At 45.0% G+C, this 19,304-nt stretch overlaps 1 protein-coding gene across 2 annotated transcripts in view; it reads right to left on the minus strand.

Annotated features, from left to right (window-relative positions):
* Positions 1-9,587: 9,587 nt before the first annotated feature.
* TMEM233 (transmembrane protein 233) overlaps positions 9,588-19,304 on the minus strand; it is a 39,435-nt gene continuing 29,718 nt past the window's right edge. The window contains exons 2-3 of one of the 2 annotated variants that reach the window (XM_060029370.1): positions 18,131-18,267; positions 9,588-10,033 (exon numbers count right to left, since the gene is read on the minus strand). In XM_060029370.1, the coding sequence (XP_059885353.1) occupies positions 10,027-10,033; positions 18,131-18,267 (144 nt within the window). In that variant the 3' untranslated portion in view covers positions 9,588-10,026. The remainder of the gene's footprint in view (positions 10,034-18,130; positions 18,268-19,304) is intronic. The other variant, XM_060029373.1, reaches the window with a different exon arrangement.

The following is a 19,304-nucleotide window of genomic DNA, read 5'->3' on the forward strand; positions in this document are numbered from 1 at the left end:
TTTATTTATTTATTTTTGCTGTGTTGGGTCTTCGTTTCTGTGCGAGGGCTTTCTCCAGTTGTGGCAAGCGGGGGCCACTCTTCATCGCGGTGTGCGGGCCTCTCACTATCACGGCTCCTCTTGTTGCGGAGCACAGGCTCCAGACGCGCAGGCTCAGTGGTTGTGGCTCACGGGCCCAGTTGCTCCGCGGCATGTGGGATCCTCCCAGACCAGGGCTCGAACCCGTGTCCCCCGCATTAGCAGGCAGATTCTCAACCACTGGGCCACCAGGGAAGTCCCTATTACCCCCACTTTAAATATGAGAAAACTAAGACACAAGTGGATAAGTCACTTCCCAACATCACAAAGCTAGTAAGCAGGAGAGCCAGGACTTAGATGCAAGAAATTCGACTCCCAAGTGTACACTCTTAATGACCATGCTAAACTACTACAGCATAAACGTACCATAATTGACTTAATCGTTTTCTCAAGACTCTTAAAAAATTATCTATTTTTTGAAAACTGTGCTAAAATATATGGTTGTAAAATGTACCTGGGATTTTCGTTTTATTCGTGTATGGTGAGGCCAACAGATCAGGATATGATTGCCATCAAAAAGATAGTTTGGGGGGCTTCCCTGGTGGCGCAGTGGTTGAGAGTCCGCCTGCCGATGCAGAGGACGCGGGTTCGTGCCCCAGTCCGGGAAGATCCCACATGTCGCGGAGTGGCTGGGCCCGTGAGCCATGGCCGCTGGGCCTGCGCGTCCGGAGCCTGTGCTCCGCAACGGGAGAGGCCACAACAGTGAGAGGCCCGCGTACCGCAAAAAAAAAAAAAAAAAAAAAAAAAAAAGATAGTTTGGGAACTTCCCTGGTGTCACAGTGGATGGGACTCCATGCTCCCAATGCAGGGGGCCTGGGTTCGATCCCTGGTCAGGGAACTAGATCCCACATGCATGCCGCAACCAAGAGTTTGTATGCCACAACTAAGGAGCTTCATGCCGCAACTAAGAAGCCCAGGAGCCGCAACTAGGGAGCCCGCCTGCCGCAGCTAGGACCCGGTACAACCAAAAAAAAAAAGAAAGATAGTTTGTTACTCTCAGTTCCCAAGAGGAGGGGGTGGGAGGTGCGCCATGCCACACATGGCCTCAAGAGGGAACCCTGAGGTTGGCCACAAGCAGAGAGAGTGAGGGGAAAGCATGTGTAGAGTCCTTACTGTGATTTCTGAGAGAAGGAACAGGGGAGGCAGGGTAAGCAGCTGAGCAGGTCTAAGATTGGATAGTTTGAATAGTTTCAGTGGGCTCTGGGCTATAGGGCTGGTCCCCAGTTGTCTGTTACCTGGCCCTGGGATGGTCAGGGCCGAGGAATTTTGCCTCCTGGAGTGGAAAAGCCAGAGAAAGGGGGTAGTTCAGAGTATGGGCTTTGGAGCTGTTGGTTCGCATATTCTCGGCAAGTCATCTACTATCCCTAGGAATTAGTTAACCTTGGGAGGGGAAGTCTCTCCCCAGTCACTGGCCCCAAGATATCAAAGCATCATATAATATAGAAAATAAAAAACATGATTAACACATATACAGAACATAAAATTTACAATTTTAACCATTTATAAGTGGCATTAAATACATTCGCACTGTTTTACGACCATCACAACCATCCATCTCCAAAACTCTTCATCTGGCAAAACTGAAACTCTGTACCTAGCAAGTGATAACTCCCTGTTCCCTTTTCCCTGAAGCCCCTGGCAACGACTATTCTACTGTCTGTCTCTATGAATCTGACTACTCTAGGGTCCTCATATGAGTGGAATCACAATATCTGTCCTTTTGTGACTGGCTTATTTCACTTAAACATAATGTCTTCAAGGTTCATCCATGTTGCAGCACATGCCAGAATTTGCTTCCTTTTTAAGGCTGAATAATATTCCATTAGGTGTATACTCTGTTTTGATTATCCATTTATCTGTTGATGGACACTTGGGTTGCTTCCACCTTTTGGCTATTGTAAATCATGCTACTGTGAACATCGGTGTACAAATATCTCTTTGGGATGCTGATTTCAATTCTTTTCGGTATATACCCAGAAGTGGAATTGCTGGATCGTGTGGTAATTCCACTTTTAATTTTTTGAGGAACTGCCATACTGTTTTCATAACGGTTGCACCAGTTTATGCTCCTACCACAGTGCACAATGGCTCTAATTTCTCCACATCCTCATATATATTCTTCAGAAGTTTTATCATTTTAGGTTTTACATCTAGATCTAGTCCATTTTCAGTCAATTTATATGTGTGGTACGGGGTATGGGTTGAGGTTCATTTTTCGGCACATGGGTGCCTAATTGTTCTAACATTTTTGTTCTTCATCTTGGACTTTCACAAATAACACTGCTGTTGTATACCCATACAACTCAACCAATTCACATATCTAGTGTAGTTTTGCGAGCAAAATGGTGGGAATAATTCCTAACAATAGGATCACTGAACCTAAGAGTACATACCTTTAAAATTTTGCTAGAATTTGTCAAATTAACCTCTAAAAATGTTCTAGGAATTATGTTTGGGATGACTGTTTATCACACCCTTTTCAAAACTTAATATTATCACATTAAATTTTTTGGCAGCCTTAGTAAAAGTAGTATTTTATTGTTTTGCTACATATTTGCTGATTCATGAGTTAGGTGGACCAACTTTTCATTATTGGTCATTCTACTTATACTTCACCTGGGTAGAAAAGAATCTCATTTTTTAAAATAATAAAATATAAGAGCTCGTATTTACTGAACAACTCCAGAGGCAGGTCCTATGGCTTATCTCACCCCTCTTGCTAAAGTATTTATTTCAGAGATGGGCTTGTAAGCCAGACCTATGAACCTGGATTCAGACATGGTCCAATGACATGTTACAGTGAGAAGGAATAGCGGAGCTTTTGTCTGATGGTTTGGGGTAGAGAGGCCTTCCTTCTCTCAGGACATTGATGAGGAATTTTTTAGCTTGAGATGCTCCTCTCATGAGGGATGCCAGATGAGAACAATGAATTATACACAAAAGAGAACAGACCTGAGAAAATCAAAGAGAATCAGAGCCATAGTGCTGACTTTATGATCTGCTGGATCAAATCAACCTTGAAGTTTGTCCTCTGTCTGATTGGATTTTCTGTTGCTTACAACCAAAAGCATTCTAAATCATACACTCAGAGTAGCTCCTATTGTTAAACAATAGGAAAGGGGAATTCCCTGGCGGTCCAGTGGTTAGGACTCCTCGCTTTCACTGCCGAGAGTCTGGGTTCAATCCCTGGCTGGGGAACTAAGATGCTGCAGGGGGAAAAAAAAAAGATGGCAAAAAAAAAAAAAAAAAAGAATATAACAATAGGAATGTAGTAGTTTTTTCTTCTGTGCATATCAATTATTGTACATAGAAAATAAATTTTAGACATAAAGGTGAGACCTCAGAGCTTCTTAAATATCTGATAAGATCCCAGAAAGAAAATACGTTGTAGTTACCGCAAATCTGTCCCCAAAGTTCAGCCTGCACAAATTTATGTCAAGCTTGCAACTAATTAGGGAAAATGGGCAACAGGCAATTAAGTCATTTCATTCTGTTATGTGTAAAAAGTAGTTCTGTTATTTTTTCTTAGTTATGAATTAAAAGATTAGAGTCATTTTATGATTTATGGGAGTTAATGTAGTGATTAAGAACATGGATATTAGAATCAAACTGCCTGGGCTCAAATCCTAACACTTTGCAGTCGTGTGACCTTGAACAAGTTACTTAACTTCTCTGTGCCTCAGTTTCCTCAAAGACAAAGATGAATTAATAGTAGTACTTATGTTTAGGGTAGTTAATGGCAATTGAGTGAAAGTACATTTTAAGGGCTTAGCACAATACCTGGCAGATAGCGAGCCATAATATTATTATAGTTACCCACTTTTTTCTTTTAACGGTTAAACAACTTCTTTGGGGGCAAAAGAGCTATTTTTAGAATTGCAGAATAGAGACTGAAGAACAAGCCTGATTTAGCCCGACTCTGTCTTCCTCCGTCACGGAGGTTTTGCTACCTTCTCTACTTTTTGTGTTTCCAAGGAACAGAGATGTTACACTGCCTTTGAGAACTTTGAGGCCAGAACTAAGTCCTAGAGTGAGTTATCCTGAAAATCACCATGGAAATCAGACAATAAATCTGTTTCAAAAGCAGCAGACTGTACTTTTGTTCTTTGAACTAGTGGCAAGTATGGTCATGTTGGAACCTAAGACTCTGGAGCTAGACTACACAGGTTCAAATCCTACTTCTACTTATGGGTCCTTGGGCAAGTTACTTAACCTTCCCATGCCTCGGTTTCCTTGTTGGTCAAAAGTGGAAAATAAATAGTAGCTTCTGGACTTCCCTGGTGGCGCAGGGGTTAAGAATCCGCCTGCCAATGCAGGGGATACAGGTTCGAGCCCTGGTCCGGGAAGATCTCACATGCTGCGGAGCAGCTAAGCCCGTGTGCCACAACTACTGAGCCTGTACTCTAGAGCCTGCGAGTCACAACTACTGAAGCCCGCGTGCCTGGAGCCCGTGCTCCGCAACAAGAGAAGTCACCGCGATGAGAAGCCTGCACACCGCAACGAAGAGTAGCCCCCGCTCGCCTCAACTAGAGAAAGCCCACGCGCAGCAACGAAGACCCAACGCAGCCAAAAATATAAATAAATAAATAAATAAAAACCAGTAGCTTCCTCAGTTGGTTCTTGTGACAATTACATGGTACAAAGTGCTTAGAGTAGTGTCTGACATAATGTAAGCCCTTAAAAAGCATCAGCTCCATTTCCATTTTGTTGAAAGCTGGTTATTCCAGACCCTGTTGCTTCTTTTCTCTGTCAAAGCTGTGCAATTTCCCTCCAGCTTGTTTCTGGAGCCCATTACACAGACACAGAGGGTTATAAAAGGCGATAGAACCATGCCATTCATTAAAGGGCAACACCCTGACTTGCCTTTCTCCACTTCTTCCACGAGGGGGCAGCCCAGCCTCGGAGGCCTCACAAGCCACCCATACAAGGAGTTGGTTCAAATTCCTGTCCCCAAACATTCTCACATACTCCTTGATCACTCACCATGATGGTTTAGAAAACAGAAGTTATGAAAATCCACGTACGCCCAAAAGTTATTTCACGAAGCTATGGACCCAAATGAAGCCTGGCTTGTGTGGGCGGCCTCCAGAGGGTAGAAAAATCAAGCGAAGGGATTCTCCCTGAGAGCCTGCAGAAAGGAATGCAACCTTGCCGGCATGTTGATTTTGGCCCAGTGAGACCTGTTTCAGATTTTTGGCCTCCAAAACAGGAAGATAATAAATGTGGACTGTTTTCAAGTCACCATGTCTGTAGTCTTTGTTACAGCATCGATCAGAAACCAGTACACAGGGAGACCTACAAGAAAACCATTGTAATTGTTTAGATTTCTAGAGATGGCTCAAGAAATATTTACCTTACCTACTAAATATTGGGACCTGTATTAGGTCCTCTTTCACCCTGGCCGTCAGGCCATTTGTCACCTTTACAGAGGCAGGACTTGTCCTTTCACGAATTCCTGTCAATATACTCACTCCAAAGCACAAGCAGTCCCCATACGTGGGATTCCATGTCACCCAGTGGAATCAACGCTTGGTGGCAGTGCCAGGAGCAGACAGCTTGGGAAAACTAAATGGCAGGGCACCTCGGTGAACCAGTCTATGACTGTGAACTGGGCAAACGCGCACTTGAACTGGAAGAGGGATAAAAGTTTTGACTGGACTATCGCAGATTTGACCTGGCTGCTCATCTGAGGTTTGGAACAGACAGGTACACAGATGAAACTCAGATGCCTGACACAACAAAACACACAAAGGCAACTTTGTGCTTCCCTCTCCTGACCCCTGATAAATAAATCTCTGTTGGAACAAATAATCAATCAATCAATCTATTGGAAAGGGGATTCGTTCTTTCTGTGGTTTCTCTAGGGATGATGGGTGATGCCTGGGTATCAGGCATCTTTGTATTTGCCAAATCGGAATTCAAAGTATCTTGGTCCAGGGGCCTATTTTTTTAATATAAATTTATTTATTTATGTATTTTTGGCTGTGTTGGGTCTTCACTTCTGTGCAAGGGCTTTCTCTAGTTGCGGTGAGCAGGGGCCACTCTTCATCGTGGTGCGCGGGCCTCTCACTGTCGCAGCCTCTCATCGTGGAGCACAGGCTCCAGATGCGCAGGCTCAGTAGTTGTGGCTCACGGGCCCAGCTGCTCCGCGGCATGTGGGATCCTCCCAGACCAGGGCTCGAACCCGTGTCCCCTGGATCGGCAGGCAGACTCTCAACCACTGCGCCACCAGGGAAGCCCCCAGGGGCCTATTATAGGGTAATTCCCCAGGCTCAAATATTCAACATCCATGAGTATTTTTTTAAGGATTGGTAGTAACCAATGAATGTGGACACTTAGAATACTTTTCCTTTTTTTTTTTTTTTTTTTTAATCAGCAGCCCAAGACAGTTTCTTATATTTAGAAGCCTGGATCTAGGGTTACATATCAAGATACACGCATAATGCTGTTCTGCTGAATGCAGCTGTCTCGTATGGGCCAAAGATCATTTGCTGATCCAGGAGCTGAGACCAGCGATTTTATGTCTGCATCTGCTTCTGCCCATAACTTGCGGGCAAAGACAGAGCCACTTCAAAGGCTGTAGCCCTATCAGCCTTAGCAATGCACAGAGCAGTGGGACAGGGACATTCCCTCCCTGAGGCTTTGCCCCTTGGATACAGCCAGTGCCCCCTCCTGCAAAGGGACCGCATGACACTGTTCCTTGCCTGTCTTAGCACTCTCACATTTCCTTCTAATTGTTTCTATATGTGCTTGTTCCCCACTAGCCTGATAACTCTTCCCAAGGGTCTCTTGTCATCCTATTGGAACCTGCAAAGCCTAGCCCAGTTTCTATGGCTGAACAGGTGCTCTGTCAATACTGGTCGGATGAGGAAATGGAGGAGAGTGACAGCAGAGGGGGTCAATTGTTTGAAAAGCTAGTAGATGACTTTTACCCTGCTTGTGACAGGCACTGTAAGAAGCAGCCTGCTTAATGCAGACTGGTTGTGTTTTGTTTTGTTTTGTTTTCCCCTGCTCAGCATCTGTCTCTCCTTCTGGTAAAAGCATTTTAGTTTTCCTTTGGGAAACCACCCTTCCCACACTCTCAATCCATAAAGTTTGGGTGGAGCTGACTTCACCCTCAGTTTTACTGGCTGAATCGTGACCCAGTTCTGCCCAAAGAGGGTACCACACAGCCCTGGACACAGCTTCCCTTTGTGTTGGAAAGGGTGGCCACAACTGTCTGTTAATGGCTGGTATCCATTCTGATGGCTTGGTTCCTGCTCCAAATCAATTGTGCATTATTTCAAATGGAAACTTTTTTTTTCCCCCTTGTAGCAATTAGGGAAGAGTTACTTTATTTCCACAGGCATTGCTTAGCTGGTAGGAAGAAACCTGAAGATGCCGGCAGCCACTGTGCCACCGTGAAACCAAAATGCACTCAGGAAGTTGAGGCTGAGAAATAGATAAGGGAGACGTTCTTAATGATGCTGAACACCAAGACCCAGCTATACCTGAAGCTATCCCTGGAATTTTCAATTATATGATCAAGTAAACTCTTCTTTCTGTAGCTTTTTTTTTTTTTTTTTTGTCATTGGCTGCTGCAAGAGTCCCCTGGTCTTGGCCAATCTGTTTCCTAACTGTGCTTTTTGGAGTGGAGCAGGGGCGATCTCAGCCTTGCAGGAGGTCCCAGAGAAGACCGTCATCTCACTTTGTCAGTATTAAAGCTCGCTGCCAGGCCCCAGGGGCCCAGAAAAAAAATCAGACCCTCATCTTGATCCCAGAAATCTCAGTGGCTTTAGTGGGACCAACACTTTTAATGCCTCCCAGAAGGGCATTTCAGGCCATGAGTTAGATCTGAGTTGACACCTCTCTAGCCCCACCCTGGGCCTCTCTATGGTCCTCTCTATAGGCTGAGGCTGGGACGAATGAGCCCGTTTCGATTATGGGAGTCTCTAGAAGGTTGGGAACCCCAAGAAAATACAATGTATACACCGTGGTAAACAGGCTTTCTTAAAACCATTTTTATTCTGCCTCTCAGCAACACTTCATTTGATCTGGGTAGAAGATCAGGGACTCAAATACAAACAAACAAAAAACAAGGCGTGAGAAACAGAAATCAGGATCCCATATACTGGAATGATGCCAGGATCTCTGTGTGCTGAGAACTGGTGTTCCTGATTCATGTCCTCCTGGGACAAGTGTTGGCTTGTGACGGACGTCTGGGAAAAATGACAGGTGGAATCTGGTGTCCGTCAGTGTTTATTTTTTGCGAGGGTCCAGGATATTTAACAAACGCCTGAGATTCGCAATATCTAAGAACAATGCTTTGTAGAGCACTTAGAATTTCCCTCCAGGGGCAATCATATCTATCATGGCGATGAATTCTCATAACAACACTCTGAGGTAAGGAGGCAGGCGTTCTTATCTCCATTTTCCAGATGAAGAAATGTGAGGCACAGAGGCTAAGAAACCTGCCTGAAATCAGCCTGCATAGCTAGTTAGTGGCAGAAAAGGCTTTGGAACTCAGGTGTTCTGACTCAGCCTCTTGTTCATTCACTTAGAATAAGCTGCCTTTTCTCTTGCTTAGGAAAGTTATTTTCACTATTTCTAATATTAGTGTTTGAAGTTATTTTTGACATATATACCTATCACCTGTTGTGTTAACCACTTAATATTTTCTTTGAGTCCACTTCCTTTTCTTAAGTAAATGTATTTGAACAGAAAACAATGTCCCTAAGTAGACAGCTATAAATGGAAGGTAATTAATAAAATACATAGAATGAAAACACAACCCAGTAAGTTATTAAATTCTATCTAAACAAAAGACTTTGAACCTGAGGCCTGCTCTTTCTTTATTAAGAAGGAAAAAGAACCAAAGGACCCGTGAGCACTACACAGAGACTTTCTCTGAGCTGTAATCAGGATTGAAAAAGAATAGAAAAGGGCAAATGTTCTTTGTGATTCAGTGTCACTTAATGTCGTGGCTTTAAATGACTTGAAAATTATCTTTGTGTACCACCAGGTTAGCGTCTTCTGGAAGGCAGAATAATGGTGGCCTTGTTAAACCAGTATAGTCACACCTAAAGGGTTTACATTTGACAGAAAGTAAGTACAGTGGGTGGCATTTCCAGGTGGCCTCCAGGAAGATCAGAGGTCTTGCCTCAGACTTGCTAAAGAGAGAAGGAGGGGAGAGAGAGCTTGAATAAAAGCACATCCTATAAACACAGCCAGCATATTCCCAAAACCGGGATGGGAAAGGTGGCCGCGTACCTAGAATTGACCACTAAGTACATTCTCAGAGTCTGAGTGAAAACTGTGGCTGTGGCCAAGTTCACCCGGGGTGGATGCAAGGAAGGCGTGGGTGGGAGGGAGTTACGAGAAGTGAGATCAAGACAGAAGACCAGAAAGCTCCTTCATCGGAGTCTTCAAAGACGGGATGGTGAACTCTGGGGAACTGACGGAGGAGCTACTGAAGGCTGAAGCAAAGCTACAACATGTAGAAATAAAAGGAAACAATCCACAAATTCAGCTCTATTTGATGCCTTTAAACATGCTACCAACGTGCTCAACATCGCAAACACCAGCATCCCTTGCTCTTCCCAGAACCTCCCTCTCCTTCCGGATCTGGACCCCTCTCCCCCATTAAAAGTAATGAGATTTTCTGAGGCTTATCTCTGGAGAAGAGGAAAGGACACATGGACACAATGGCTTTTGATAAACTGAAACAGTGAGACTTGATTTTCTTTCTTAAAAAAAAAAACAACAAAACAATGACCCTGGCTGGCCTGGCTTTGCTGCCTGGTTTTCCTAAATTGTGGACATTTTTTTTTTCTTTTCGTTTTTAGTTCATTTGCCAGGGAGAGTCCTGGAGGAAAAGATCTCACAGTCTGAAGTCAAGGATCCATTCCTCAGAAACTCCTTTGGGGTGTGTGTGGATGAGGTCCGTCCTCCATGCTGGCTGCTGGCTGCTCAGGCCCTGTGTGTACAAGAGATAAAGTGAGGGGCGTGGGGGGGAGGGGGGAGGGAGGAGGGAGGGAGAGAGGGAGGGAGGGAGGGAAGGAAGAAGGGGAGAGAGTGAGGGATGGAGGGAGGGAGAGAGGGAGAGAGGGAAAGGGGGGAGAGGGAGGGAGGGAGAGAAGGAGGGAGGGGGAGGGAGGGAGGGAGAGAAGGAGGGAAGAAGGGGAGGGAGGGAAGAAGGGGAGGGAGAGAGGGAGAGAGGGAGGGAGGGAGAGAGGGAGGGAGAGAGGGAGGGAGAGAGGGAGAGAGGGAGAGAGGGAGGGAAGAAGGGGAGGGAGGGAAGAATGGGGTGAGAGAGGGAGGGAGGGAGGGGAGAAGGGGGTGAGAGAGGGAGGGAGGGAGGGAAGAAGGGGGTGAGAGAGGGAGAGAGGGAGGGAGGGAGGGAGTGAGGGAGTGAGGGAGGGAGTGAGGGAGGGAGAGAGGGAGAGAGGGAGAGAGGGAGGGAGCAGAACCTGGTCACCAAGGGCTTCTGTCTTTAAGAAGTACTCTAATTCGACCAGTGTGGGTGTGGACGAGCAGGTCTGCACACTGTTGAGTCTAAGCACTGGCTTCTTTTTGAGAAATATTTTATTGGAAACATGTTATGTTTTAGGTGTGGCACATGCAGAAAAACCCAAACGATACAGATGTAGGCATACTCATGGTTCGTGAGTCTTTTTGAATCTTATTCTCCTCCTCAAGGGTTAGTAGCACTGTTAGCATTTGGGGTGCATCCTCCAGGCATTTTCCTCTACATTTAAATCCATAAATATTCACTTAGAAATTCGTTGTGTGTGTGCATGTGCATTTATTTATTTACACTCATTCATTCATTTATTCAATAAATATTTATATGCCAGGCACTGCTCTAGGTGCTGGTGTTAATAACAATACCCAGCAGTTACTACCATGTGCCCGGCACTGTGCTTTATACAGTTTAGTCTTCACAGCCCTATGAGGTAGGTACTGTTTTATCTTCATTTCATAGATGAGACAACTGAGGCACAGATTGGTTAAAAGACGTGCCCAAAGGCACATTACTACTTAGATTTAAACCCTAATGGTCTAGCTTCACAGGAAGCACCCTTAGGTGTTATGCTCCATTGTTATGGGCAATGACAGAAATGAAATGAAAATGTTCCTGGAGTTTTCATTCCAGTAGGAGGAAACAGACCATTTTATATATATATAAAATATATATTTATATAAAAAATTATATGCATATATAAAACTTGTCAGGGAGAAGTAAATACTAGGAAGAAAAGTAAACTTGGTTAAGGGGACACAGGGAAGAGACGTGGGGCTGTGGGTGCTAATTTAGAGAAGTTGGTCAGGGGCAGCCTCTCTGCTAAGTAACATATGAGCAAGCATCTCAAGGAGAGATGGGAACAAGCCATGTGAATATTGGGAGGAAGAAAATTCTAGGTAGAGGGGCCAGCAAGTGCAAAGGCCCTGCGGCATACTTCTGTTGCTCAAAGAAGAGAGAGGAATTCAATGTAGCTGAAGTGGAGGAGTGAGCGGGAGAGTCCTGGGAGATGAGGATGGAGAAGCAGCCACCAGATCCTCTGGGGCCTTATAAAGCCTCAGTAAGGGGGATACTTCCATGTTTAAACTGCAGTGTATTATTCCATCCTATGAATGAACCACTGTGTATTTAACCATTTTCCCGCTGATGGACATTTAGGTTGTTTCAAGCTTTCCCCTATTTCGAACGGAGCTTCAATGAACATCATTGCACATCCTTAGGTCTTACTTGTCTTTACTGCAACTCATCTGAACCAACAAAGAAAGCCCTTCTGATCTTCTGGAAACAGGTAATGTTCCCCATTTTTCATCATGGAATCATAAAAATTCTCTGAAGACACATCCTGCGTGAAACAATCACCAAGAAGCCTCACACCAGCCGATAATACAGGGAATAAGAGAGATGTGCTTTATGTTTTTGCAAGACCAAGTCCTTGCTTCTTATCCCCCTTGAGATGTAGGCTTACGTATATATGTAAGTAAGTATATGCCTACTTCCCTTCTAATGCAAAGGCAGGATATTTTGAGTTCGGGAAAGGACCTTTCCAGTCTGTTTGTGAGACGGAAGCTTTGCCGTACAGAATGCGTTAACATCTACTAACTCTGAACCTACTAATGGGAGAGAGTCGTGGGATCCTTAAATTTAGAAGTCAAGTTCTTCCTTAATGGAACTCTGGAACATGAAATTTCTTATTGCTAAGAATGACAAACAAACATTTTTAATACATGGTGGGAGTGTGCCTAGCTGTTTAGGTACCTACAAGAACACCCAGAGATGTAAGGTCAGTGGAATTGCAATATATGTGCATTTACAGAAATCAACTATGCATGTTCCTCAAAGAGAAAAAAGCAACCGTTTAAATGGAGCTTCTGGCCACCAGGTCGCTCGACACTCATGAGTATGAATGGGTACAGGGCTCCCACTGAGCTCGGGACGTGGTTCCAGTGTTGAAACATACAACACAAACATCTCTGCTGAATCTGTCACAGGTGAGGCCTGTGCTTTGTGAAACATGACTACAATAACCTCACTTGCCTGAATCCTCAGACACCAGCAGAAAGTAAAACTCTGTAGACTTGCTGACGTAGGCTGGGCATGTGAAGAAGCGGGATCAAGAACGAGATGGCTGCAGTATTTAAACGTCTCACCTCTGTGATCCATTCCTCCACTTTCCCTAGTAACCTGCGGGCAGCGGACTTTATAACTGCAAGAGACTGCAAGTTTCTGATTCCATCTGGACCAGAACACTTCTCTTCTGACGGCTCAGCATTCTATCCCAAACTGTTGACTATTTTAGTTCAATGATTCCCAGTTCTAACGGACCGCATGTCATGCAACTCTTTCTTTGCTCTAAGCACCATGCGGCTCACACAGACAACCTGTAAAATTAGGACGAATGATGGAAAAAGAGATCATATTTGGGGTTACCAGAGGCAGGGGCTGGGGGGAGGGAGAGTTGGATGAAGGTGGTCAAAAGGTACGAACTTCTAGTTATAAGATAAATGAGTGCTAGGGACGTGACGTACGATGTGATAAATATAATGAGTGCTGCCGTACGTTACATATAAGAGTGGTTAAGACAGCAAATCCCAAGAGTTCTCATCACAAGGAAAAATTTTTTTTTCTATTTCTTTAATTTTGTATTTACATGAACTGATAGATGTTCACTAAACTTACTGTGGTCACCATTTCATGGTGTATATAAGTTAAGTCATTACGCTGGACACCTTAAACTTACACAGCGCTATATGTCAATTATATCTTGATAAGACTGGGAGGAAAAAAACTAGGATGAATGAGACTTTTTTATGAGTTTGGGAGAAGAGACTATCACGACCTGAGTCTATTCCGAGAAAACAAACTACCCGAGATTCCAGTCACTTGAGGGACAAGAGATTGGTTACAGTTTTCTTAATAAGGATAAGGAATACTTTTTGAAAGGCAGAACTTCACCATTTTTAAAAGGCAATAGGTGACTTCAGACAGTTTTTTTTAATGAAACGCAGAAAACTGACATATTCAAACCTTTTGGTCTTATCTCTAGGGGAGTTCTTCTCTAAAGTCAGATTTTCCCAGCCCCTCCAAGGAAGTCCTTGCTGCCTTTTAGATTGCTACAAAAGAGCCTCTCTCTGCGGGTCCGTCTCCTAGGCTGTAAAATGACCCCCATCCTTGGCCTTGAGTTAGATATAACATGTTAGGATGACAAGTTTGCTGAGGTAAATGAAAACTGACCACTCTGTTAACGGCTGGCTACTGTTAGTGCCTCTGCCTTTTAGACTTGGGAGGGAGAAAGTTCAGTGTGTTCTGATCACCTGCACCAGAGCCCTAGGGCAGGAGCGGGGAGCTTGGAAATGCAGATTCTTGGTCCTCGCTTCTGGCTTTGTGAGTTGGAATCCTTTGAGGTAGGGCTCCGACGATGTCCACCTCTTTTAAAACTCCCCAGGTAACTCTTCTGCAGCCCAAAGCTTGGGAACCTCTGCCTTAGCAATTCCACACTGCCATTCAGTTCCTGCATTAAGCCAGGCTGGGAAATTTTATTTCTAAGGATTACTGAGAAATCGGCCTTGTTACTGGTCTTAACGGAAGATAGAATTGATTTCATTCACTGAGGCCTAGTTTCTTGCTGTCTCTTACACTTACACACACACACACACACACACACACACAAACACACACACACCCCAAAGCCTTTAAATTTGAGTGTCTCCATGGGATTCTAACTCTGGAAGACATTTTTGCTTTCTTTGATAACATGGAAGAAAAAGTATCTAAAAGGAAGCTGACCATACAGATGTGGGGAAAATTCTATCCTCACTTTATAGAGAGGGAAATTGAGGCACAGAGAGTTTCATGACACGTCCGGGCGGTCTGGGTGGTAGAACTAGGATTTGAATCCTGCTGCGGGCCAGGCTCTAACAGCTGTGAAACACTTCCCCTCAGGGAGAAGGGGTGGAGAGGGGACTTCCTCTCCTGTCCTTTACTACTACTAACAAACCCTCAATCACAAGCATACAAACATCAATGCTTTATCTCCAGATAGAAACATTTATATTAAGAATGGAGAAAGTCCCCATACATGAAGACTTCTGCGTCCCTAGTAAAACTTCTTGCATGGTGTCTAATAGGCAAACTGAACTCTGAAAGCCCAACTGTCCCCCGGAGACTGCAAAGTAGCTAATGTCCAGGCTGCAGGTGCGATTTTTGTGTTTTTTGTTTTGGGCCCTCACCACGTGTTTAAACAATGTGAACTGGTTGTCAAAATCTAAAAATCCGGCTTCCCTGGTGGCGCAGTGGTTGAGAGTCCGCCTGCCGATGCAGGGGACACGGGTTCGTGCCCCGGTCCGGGAAGACCCCACATGCCGCGGAGCGGCTGGGCCCGTGAGCCATGGCCGCTGAGCCTGCGCGTCCGGAGCCTGTGCTCCACAACAGGAGAGGCCACAACAGTGAGAGGCCCGCGTACCGCAAGAAAAAAAAAAAATCTAAAAATCAGATTTTAAATGAAGACCGAGCTTTTCAATGTCTTCTGGAAAATGGGCCCATGAGGTCTGCATTCCAAGCGGTGACGAGTAGCTGGAGCAGAGTGCTGGCTGCTCCCCATAAACTGCACTCTCTCCTCGCACCACCGCCCCCACTGCTACCTACTGCTACCTACTGCTACCTACCTGGTCCTGCAACCAGGCTGCTTCACGTGTGGACATTCCCTGCCTAACCCCTGCAGCCTTTTGATTTTGCTACCCTGGGCCCTAACTCATCCCATTCTTGTGGTAGGTTGGAACCTCACCGCACCAGCACCATATAAATAATTCTCGAGTTAGCCACAAGGTGAGCGCCGTCCACTGGCCTTTGTTAGCGGATGTACTAGAAAGGACGTACTAGCTTAGAGGCTGTGCGGTGTTTGGCTGAGGACAGTTTCCAGAGCCAGATTATGCCGGGCTTAACACCCACCGTTACAACTTATTAGCTGTGAGACAGCAGGCAAGTCACTTCACTTCTCTGAGCCTCAGTTTCTTCATCTGCAAAAATGGGGATAATACTACCTACTTCATGGGGTTGCTGTGAGGACTCGGTGAGGGTTAATTCATATAAGAGCTTAGAACAGTATCTGGCATATGGTAAGTTCTATGTCAGTGTCAGCTGCTATTATTATAACCACTTAGCTCAAACACCGATCTGGGCAGTATGTATTTTCACAAGTCCCCAGGAGTCAGGCCAGGACTTGGCCTCGTTCCCCTGGAACACCGTCCTTTGAGCTCGGCTCATATGTACAAAGCCTTGAACTCTATTTAGTAGCATTTTAAACTCTGATGTCCTCCCCCAGTCATGTTGACAACCGTAGTAATAATAGAATAAATGGTTTGTATCTTTTCTGTACTACTAAGGAACAGATGCCAACCTATACACATTCTCATTAGCCTTCACGACAGCTCGACAGCTTTATTAAATGGGTGCTACTATAATCCCCAGTTGACAGAGGAAGAAACTGAAGCTGAGAAAGGTAAGCAGTTGGCTGATGGTCTCACCGTAAGTAAGTGGTAAAGGGGGTACTTGTGTCCAGGAAGTCTGGTCCCAAACCCGCACCATTAACTCCACAGCTCACAGCCCTGTGCTCACACACACAAGCACATTACGCTTTCCTTAAGAGGAAAGTTGGTGTGTTCACATCTATCTTTCAACTGTCTTTTCCTTCATACGCCAACATCATCAATTTGCCATCTTGCAGGCAAGAAAGTTTGAGGTTCCTTTGATATTTTAGTGTCCTTTTCTCCTCTCTTTGGCCAAAGCCATCTACTTTTTTCCTTTATGACTCTTTGTATTTTGACATCTCCCCCCTCCACCCAACTGCCCGATTGCTCATGGATTTGGCTTGCCTGTTAGGAAGCTGACCTACTGTGACATCCACTACACTCTTGGTTGCCAAGGTGGGGTTGGCTGACCTGGCAGGCTAAAGGGTGTGCCGCTCCTCTCTTATCCACCCAGTGGGCCCTTCCTGAAACCAAGTCAGAAAGACTGATCTTCTCAGCTTGAGGGAAACAGTGTAGGAGGAACAGTGCTGCTCTGACAGAAGAGTGAAAGGATTTCTGAGTTCTTATCTGTTTTGCTAGGAGTTACGCAGTGAGACAGAGATGAATCTGTACTTGCCATTTCCAGGTCTTGGTTGTCCATCACACTACCTTGCCCTCTGGCAAACCTCTGATGGAAAGTATCATTGATTCTAGCAGAGGGAGCCCATCTCAGCTGGTTGGAGAAATCAGAATAAATTTGTCCAAATCCAGAGAGAAACATCAACAGCACCCATCTCTTTATGAGATGAGAGCTCACTGAAAATACCAAACATCTGTGGAGACTCTTCTGCTCTTAAACTAAAAACAGTTAGGCTAGTTGGATGCAATGTCATGTAGCAAATCATTTAGCAGATTAGATGCTAAGGCAGAGCAAGTAATAACCTAAATAGTCCACTTACTGCCCTACATCTCACTCTCTTACAGTTTGGTCGAACTATGTGACTGGTGTTAGCCAATCAATTATGAGCCTAAGTGACATGTGTCACTCCAGGGCTGAGGCAGTGAAAACCCACGTGGGATTCTCTGGTTTTTCTGTCCCCTGTCTTAGCTTGAGAAGCCCTCATGCTCTAGATCAGAGGTTGGAGAACTATGGCCCATGGGCCAGCTCCCTGTTTTGATAAATAAAGTTTTATTGAACACAGCCACACCCATCCATTTACAGATTGGATATGGCTGCTTCTGTGCTAAAATGGCAGAGCTAAGTAGTTGCAACTGAGATGCTGACAGTGGCCTAAAATATTTCCTATCTGGCCCTTTAAAGGAAAAGTTTGTTGACTCCTGTTTTAGATAGAGCAGCTATAAGATGGTGGAGTTTCAGATAGCCTGGACCCTGAGTGACTGTGTGGAAGAGAGACCTTCCGCAAACCTACAAGGCCCATGGAACAGCAGTGAGGAAAAATCAAAACCTTTTGTTTGGGATTGTTTGTTACTAAGCACAATCTAACCTATCCTAGTTGATTCCAGTGGACATTCAAGAAAGGGCATTTTAGGGGACTTCCCTGGTGGTCCAGTGGCTAAGACTCCATGTTCCCAATGCAGGGGGCCTGGGTTCCATCCCTGGTCGGGGAACTAGATCACACATGCTGCATCTAAGAGATCACATGCCACAACTAAAGATCCCGCATGCCACAACTAAAAGATCCCACATGCCACAACTAAGAGTTCACATGCCATAACTAAAGATCCTGCATGCTGCAACTAAAAGATCCCACATGCCGCAGCTAAAGATCCCACATGCTGCAACTAAGGGTTCACATGCCATAACTAAAGATCCTGCATGCTGCAACTAAAAGATGCCACATGCTGCAACTAAGAGTTCACATGCCATAACTAAAGATCCTGCATGCTGCAACTAAAAGATCCCGCATGCCGCAGCTAAAGATCCCACGTGCCGCAACTAAGACCTGGTGCAGCCAAATATATAAATTAAAAAAAAAAACAAAAAAGAAAAGATATTTTACATTGGGAGGGATTAAAAAAGCCTACTTACTTTCGTGCGAAGTGAACTGCACAAGAAATAGCAATGATGAGAAGGCCAATAATAATGGAGGCGAAGGCCACCCACTTGGCATTCCTCCCAAGCCGCTTGGATCCTTCGATGTCTCCATCATTGTAGCTGTTCAGAGACTGGAGGACACAAGGGAAGAGCTGGTGATGACAACCCACAGGGAAAGATATGGCTTCCCAGGCTGATCTGAGCAGGTGGCACGGTTACCACTTCCTCCAGGAAGTCTTCCCTGAACTCCCAGTCTGAGTTAACTTCCTCTTCTGTATTTCCTGATTACTGTCATCTTAATATTTACCGTAGCATATTGAACAGACTGATTTGGCCTCTCCCATTAAGTGCTTTGTGGGCAGGGACCATTCCATCTTGTTCAGCACAGTATACCAGTGCCCAGTGCAATATTTGTCATGTAGAAGATGCGCGATAAATATTTGTATGATGAAAGGATGAATGGGTATATCTGTCTCATCCACTAGAAGAGGGGTTTGCAAACTATGGCCCATAGGCCAAATCCAGCCTGCTGTTTTTATAAACAAAGTCTGTATGGAATGCAGTCACAACCACTTATTTACTACTGTCTATAGCTGCTTTTATGTTACAACGATGGAGTTGAGTAGCTGGGACAGAGAGCATACTGTCTACCAAATCCTAAAATATTTACTAGTTGGTCTACGACAGAAAAAGATTGCCCGTTCCTACACAAGAAGGTCAGGGACATTGGCTGAACTGTTCACCTCTTTGCCCAAGCCAAGCTGCCATTCATCTGGCACCTCCTCATACATCTTTCCCAGCTGTTAAAATATTGGAATACTTTCGTCCTGGTTGGTAAACAGCAGCTACCCGTCCCCAGTGTCCCAGCCATCCTGGCCTCTCCTCTGAGTTCCCCAGGCTTCCCCATGATCCAGCAACTGCAGGGTATCACTGGGCTCAGCAGATTATCCTTGTGCAAAGGCCCAGAATCAGATTCTGTGCCCCTTTGAGCAATGTCTGGGCCATTGCAGGGACTCAAGAAGTAAGTATTGGCTGAATGAATACGTCCATTTCCCTAAAGAATATGAGTTCATTGAGGGCATCTTGGAGTCCCAGGCAAAGTAGAGGTGCTCAGAGAATCCCTGCTGCTGAGCTGGAGGCCAGATGCCATTCTTCTCTCTTCTAATAA

The sequence above is a fragment of the Delphinus delphis genome, chromosome 13 (assembly GCF_949987515.2).
Source record: "Delphinus delphis chromosome 13, mDelDel1.2, whole genome shotgun sequence".
Lineage (NCBI taxonomy): Eukaryota > Metazoa > Chordata > Mammalia > Artiodactyla > Delphinidae > Delphinus > Delphinus delphis.